General features: G+C 43.1%; 1 protein-coding gene across 1 annotated transcript in view; it reads right to left on the minus strand.

Annotated features, from left to right (window-relative positions):
- Window positions 1-2,308, minus strand: part of LOC121001545 (lymphocyte antigen 6E-like) — a 29,292-nt gene extending 26,984 nt beyond the window's left edge. Inside the window, exon 1 of the mRNA XM_040432668.1 lies at window positions 2,174-2,308. Within this exon, the coding sequence (XP_040288602.1) occupies window positions 2,174-2,225 (52 nt within the window). The 5' untranslated portion in view covers window positions 2,226-2,308. The remainder of the gene's footprint in view (window positions 1-2,173) is intronic.
- Window positions 2,309-6,436: the final 4,128 nt, after the last annotated feature.

Raw genomic sequence — 6,436 nt, forward strand, 5'->3', positions numbered from 1 at the left:
CTATCCTGTGTGATACTGTCTGCTGAGCTGTGTATCTAATCCTATCATGTGTGATACTGTCTGCTGAGCTGTGTATCTAATCCTATCCTGTGTGATACTGTCTGCTGAGCTGTGTATCTAATCCTATTATGTGTGATACTGTCTGCTGAGCTGTGTATCTAATCCTATCCTTTGTGATACTGTCTGCTGAGCTGTGTATCTAATCCTATCATGTGTGATACTGTCTGCTGAGCTGTGTATCTAATCCTATCATGTATGATACTGTCTGCTGAGCTGTGTATCCATTTCTATCCTGTGTGATACTGTCTGCTGAGCTGTGTATCTAATCCTATCATGTGTGATACTGTCTGCTGAACTGTGTATCCAATCCTATCATGTGTGATACTGTCTGCTGAGCTGTGTATCTAATCCTATCCTGTGTGATACTGTCTGCTGAGCTGTGTATCTAATCCTATCATGTGTGATACTGTCTGCTGAGCTGTGTATCTATTTCTATCATGTGTGATACTGTCTGCTGAGCTGTGTATCTAATCCTATCCTGTGAGATACTGTCTGCCGAGCTGTGTATCTAATCCTATCCTGTGTGATACTGTCTGCTGAGCTGTGTATCTAATCCTATCCTGTGTGATACTGTCTGCTGAGCTGTGTATCTAATCCTGTCCTGTGTGATACTGTCTGCTGAGCTGTGTATCTAATTCTATCATGTGTGATACTGTCTGCTGAGCTGTGTATCTAATTCTATCATGTGTGATACTGTGTACTTTCAAATGTCAGAGTGAGGGCGTCGGGGCCAAAAATGGGACTTCTCTCCCTAGTATTCCCCGTCAGAGCTAGTGCACCCTGCAGAACCTCATAATACGGAGTCATCGTCCTGACAAGGGCCTCAAATGGGACTTTTTTATTTTCCATGTTTCTCTGTTGTAGGTTCGCTCTAGGCCTGTATAACAGGGAGAGGTTCCAGACTGGCCGCCCTTGTCAGAGCGAAGATTTCCCAGCAGTTTCCATTCTACACAAGACGTATAGGTATTATAGTGCGGACTGTAATACACACTGTGCTGGACCTCAGGTGATAAAGGGTTAAAGGCCTTATCCAGAAATGTTATATTAATGATCCTCATGATAGATCAGATCTACAGGGGCCCAACTCCCCTATACCCCCCCCCCCCCCCCCGCCGCTCCGGTGAGTGCTGCGGTCTCCTCACAGCTTACCATGCACAGCGCCATACATTGTGTAGTGGCTGTGCTTAGTATTGCAGCTCTGAATATCAATCCTTAATATTGTCTTCATTAACCATTAAATGTATTAATTAAAACTCTCAGTTGTGTCTCCTCTTTTGTTTCTGTGTGTTTTGTCAGCACTATTATATCATAATGCTATCTAGTCTGTGGTGGGAGGCTGGTAACCGCACGTAGGCTCCAGATTCTTCCCTCAATAAGCTTCTGTATCTACCACATAATAATTGTTAATTCTTGATAACAGTTAGGCGTCACTTCTGTCTCTAAAATCACCCTCAAGCACTGCCCCCCGACATGTTTCGCCAGCTGCTCTGGCGTCTTCAGGGGATCGGGCAGTGAAATGAATTGTTAGATCATGTAAAAAGGTAGTATTGCAGCTCAGCCCCATTCACCGGGTGCTGCGGACTCTTCTAACAGCTGATCAGTGGGAGTCCATAGGGTCAAATACCGTTTAATACCCTTTAAAACACTGGTACTTGGGGAATTACTTCACGAGGATCTATGTTCTTAATACAAATATATAGCATCTAAAGAAGAGGCGGTGAGTCCGGAACATGTCGGCGCCACGATCGCGTCCTGAGCAGCGTGATTGTAAAGCATGAAATAAAAGTGATAGATTTTACCCAGAAGAGCGGAGGAAATTGCCATATGTGATACTGTATGCTGAGCAGTGTATCTAATCCTATCATGTGTGATACTGTTTGCTGAGCTGTGTATCTAATCCTATTATGTGCGATACTGTTTGCTGAGCTGTGTATCTAATCCTATTATGTGTGATACTGTCTGCTGAGCAGTGTATCTAATCCTATTATGTGTGATACAGTCTGCCGAGTATCTGTATCTAAGCCTATATATAATGTCTGATACAGTCTCAGAGGTCCACACAGCACTACACCCCCCATCATTCTAGCAGTGCACCCATCCTGCAGGGTCTTACCTGTGGCGGCACAGAGGGCGATCACCAGGAGGAGGCTCGTGTACGCTGCCATTGTGAGAGGAGTGATGTGTGACCCGGGAGGATCGCCCTCTATATATATTTCCAGAAAAGCTAATATTTCTGTCCTCCCATAAAGCAAACAAGGAGGCATTGACCATATAGGAACATGTCACCTGGGAGTGTTCTGTCACAATCTATACAATGCCTGTCAAATATTAACAGCGATCAGTAGAAGAAAGACAATGAGTCCATAAATAGCACAATTACAAGTGACTTCACATCAAGGATTCCTAACAAATCGGTCTCTTCATCCAGGAGAGTATAACATGGTGTCTGAAGAAATACATATATACACTACATGGAAAAAAGTGCTGGCCCCTCCACATTCCACCTCCAGGAGCTTTTCTGACCTCACTTTTTACATTCATAGGCAGTAATATGCAGTTGTCCCCCCTTTGCTCTTCTGGGAAGGATTTTTACAAAGTTTTGTCAAGTTCTGCCACACCAAACTCCCCCAACCTTTCCTTTATGAAGCTGGATTTGTGCACTGGGTGGTACGTCCACTATCTCTGTTTCTACTTCTACTGTCTCTGGTGTTTCCACTATCCCTAGTGACCTCTACTATCTTTAGTACCACCACTATCTTTGGTGCCTTACACTATCTCCGGAACCCCACTACCGCTGGTTTCCCTACTATCTTTGGTGCCACCACTATCTCTAGTGCCTCCATAATTGGTGCACTTCACTATCTCTTGTGCACCAACTATCTATGGAGCCCTTCACTATTTCTGGAGCCCCCACTATCTCTGGTGCAATCACCTATCTCTGGTGACCTCACTGTCTCTGGTACATTCATTATTTCTAGTGCCTCCACTATCTCTGGAGCCCTTAACTATCTGTGTTATCATCCCACTATCTCTGGTGCCCTCTGCTATCTCTGGTGACCCCACTATCTCTCCCCACTAGCTTCCATAAAGGCCATAGAAGGTGCGCATTAGTCAAACTGCAGCCGACTCCTAAAGTGGCAGAACGGCAAAGGCAAAATAGTCAAAGAAAGAGCGCTAAGCCTCCTGTGATCCTTAGAGAGAGAAAGAGATGCATGGTGGGAGGCCAAAGTCCAGAGCTAGAGTGCGTGCACCGCTATCCATGGAGAGACCAAGTACTGCAGTCAGCTAGTTTCCCGCCACTAGGCCCAAAGCCTGCAGCAGCGTATCCAAGCCAGTGAATCGCAAGTCATCACAGATCATCGCAAGTCATCACAAAGCATCGCAACTCAGTGCAGAGCATCGCAACTCAGTGCAGAGCATCGCAAGTCATCACAGAACATCGCAAGTCAGCGCAGAGCATCACATCAAGAAAAGACAAGTCTCCTTTAAGACATTTGTTCCAGCAACCTTCAGATTGCAGTATCCTGCTCTTCAGAATAAGGTTAGAGCTTTCCTTTTATTACTTATCATTGCATATAGGCTTTGGCATAAAGAGACATTTTTGTGTTCAGATAGAGACTTTAAATAAGTCTTTAAAGCATTTAAAGGGAACCTGTCACCAGGATTTTGTGTATAGAGCTGAGCACATGGGTTGCTAGATGGCCACTAGCACATCCACAAAATCCAGTCCCCATAGCTCTCTGTGCTTTTATTGTGTAAAAAACCCCGATTTGATACATATGCAAATTAACTTGAGATGAGTCCTGTCCCTGAGATGAGTCCAGCGTGAAGGAGCCCAGCACCGCCCCGCATCCTCAGAATCTCCTCCTTGCTCCCCGACGTCAGAAAGCTAGAGCGCCGTAATCTCTCGATGCGCGAGCTAGCGCATGCGCAGTGTCGTCATAGTGTTCCTTCCCTGTGCTGGAATTAGCCTCAGGGAATGAACTGTGCATGCCCTAGCTCGCGCATCGCGAGATTACGGCGCTCTAGCTTTCTGACGTCGGAAAGCAAGGAGGAGATTCTGAGGATGCGGGGCGGTGCTGGGCTCCTTCACACTGGACTCATCTTAGTGACAGGACTCATCTCAGGTTAATTTGCATATGTATCAAATCTTTTTAGTTTACACAATAAAAGCACAGAGTGCTATGGGGACTGGATATTGCGGATGTGCTAGCGGCCATCTAGCAACCCATGTCCTCAGCTCTATAAATCCCGGAGACAGGTTCCCTTTAAAGTAAAAGCCATTTATTGCCTGCATTTATCGCTGTTGTATTTAGATTGAAAGTCATTTATTTCTGCATTTGTCAGTATTGCATTTAAAGTGAAAAGACTCTTAATATTCGTATTGATTGTTATAGCATTTAAAGTAAAATGTCTGAACCTAGTATTACCATGCCACCGTTAGAGGATACAAAGATAGATAGAGTAGAGGGGGAAGACCAAGGGAACCTGTCTGAGGTAGAAGAGTCTGATGCAGCATTAGTCTTGCCTCAAAAAAATATAGCCCAAACAGATGAACTAAGACATTCATCACGTGCCAGAAAACCGACCCCAAAGATACTGGAAAATTTGGAGCAAGAAGCAGCATTAGAAGGAAAAAAGTTTGCCAGAATGTATGAGAAGTGGAAATTGTACATTAAATGCATTCGTGGATAGTTAAAACAAGAAAGTATAAAAGGGAACTTGAGTGATATGGTAGAGACGGTAGAAGAATCTTAATCAGAGCTTATGGCAGCATATGTCAACCTGCGGTCTCTTAAGACACCTTCCCAGGGCATTGTAAGGAACATGGACACATGTACTGTGGTCACTAAATATTTAGTAAAGCTCATGAGAGAAATATCATCTGCAGCAAACTATGATGAAGTTAAAGCAAGAAGTAGAATGAATGAGCTTTTTATGAGAGACTATACTTGGTCCTTAGGGGGAACCACAATCTCAAGTGTGACTTCCTTTGCTAGCAGAAGTGCCATCCATATATGAGTCGTCAAATACTTCAGCCAAAAGAAAGGAATTAGCTAAACAACTTGCTGTCAAGAAAGCAGAAATTGAGATCGAGGCGCAGCGCTAACAGATAGCTGAAATTGATGCACAACGCATGGATTGTTTTGGCCCATTCATCACCAAACAGAACCACAAGGAGTACAAGAGAGATGGACTAATATTTACATGTATGAGTGCCAGAGCAATTCACCTGGAAATGTTAGAGGATATGTCAACTGACGCATTCATCAACGCCTTAAGATGTTTCATAGCCATTAGAGGTACCGTCAGAGAGCTTAGATCTGACCAAGGATCTAATTTTGTCGGAGCAAAGAATGAATTGAAGAAAGCTCTAAAAGAGATTGATAAAGAAAAAGTAACTGAGTATTTGTTAGAGAAACAGTGTGATTTTGAATGCTCCACATGCAAGCCATACAGGAGGAGTTTGGGAAAGACAAATCAGAACTGTGAGAAATGTGTTAAGTTCAGTGTTGAAAAAGAACGCCGGAAGAATAGATGATGCTTCACTTAGGACCCTATTCTATGAAGTAATGTCTATTGTTAACAGTTGTCCACTTACAGTTGATAACATCAACGATCCAACAAGTTTGGACCCTTTAACTCCCAACCATCTACTTCACCTTAAGTCTGATTACATTCAGCCACCCCCTGGCAAGTTCACCAAAGAGGATTTATATGCCAGAAGGAGATGGCGAAGAGTTCAATATCTATCAGATCAGTTTTGGAATAGATGGAGGAAAGAGTACGTAGCCAATCTTATGCTAAGAAGCAAATGGCAAACACCCAGAAGAAATTTCAAAGTTGGTGACATAGTGCTAGGGAAAGAAGAAGACTTACCTAGAAGTCAATGGAAATTGGCCAAAGTTCTAGAAGTTCAAAAGGATGAAGACAGACTAGTAAGAAGAGTGTTGTTACAAATAAGAGACTCAAAACTTGACAAAAAGGGAAAACATCTCACTACTCCACTCAAGTTGGAACGTCCTATACAGAAGTTAGTTGTTCTACTTGAGAGTGATAAAAGACACTTGGAAGTTGAGAACCTGATGGAAAATTCCTCAAATTAATGTTCAAGTCCTACCACTAAGAATATAGAATTATAGGTAATTTTGGTGGGAGTGTAGCTGGCCAGCTAAGACTTATCCTAGTTTGCTAATATAGCTTGTATGTTTATGCAGATGGACCTGCTAATAGCCTTAATACAGTTCCTATGTGTATGTGACAAAGCAGACAAAAGCAGAGGTATTTACTGTGACATCATGTTTTGGATGTCATATAACTGTTATATTTTGTGTTCACAGAAGCAGAAAAAGATAATATGCCTTTAAGATTCATT

Source organism: Bufo bufo, chromosome 5, assembly GCF_905171765.1.
Source record: "Bufo bufo chromosome 5, aBufBuf1.1, whole genome shotgun sequence".
Classification (NCBI taxonomy): Eukaryota; Metazoa; Chordata; class Amphibia; order Anura; family Bufonidae; genus Bufo; species Bufo bufo.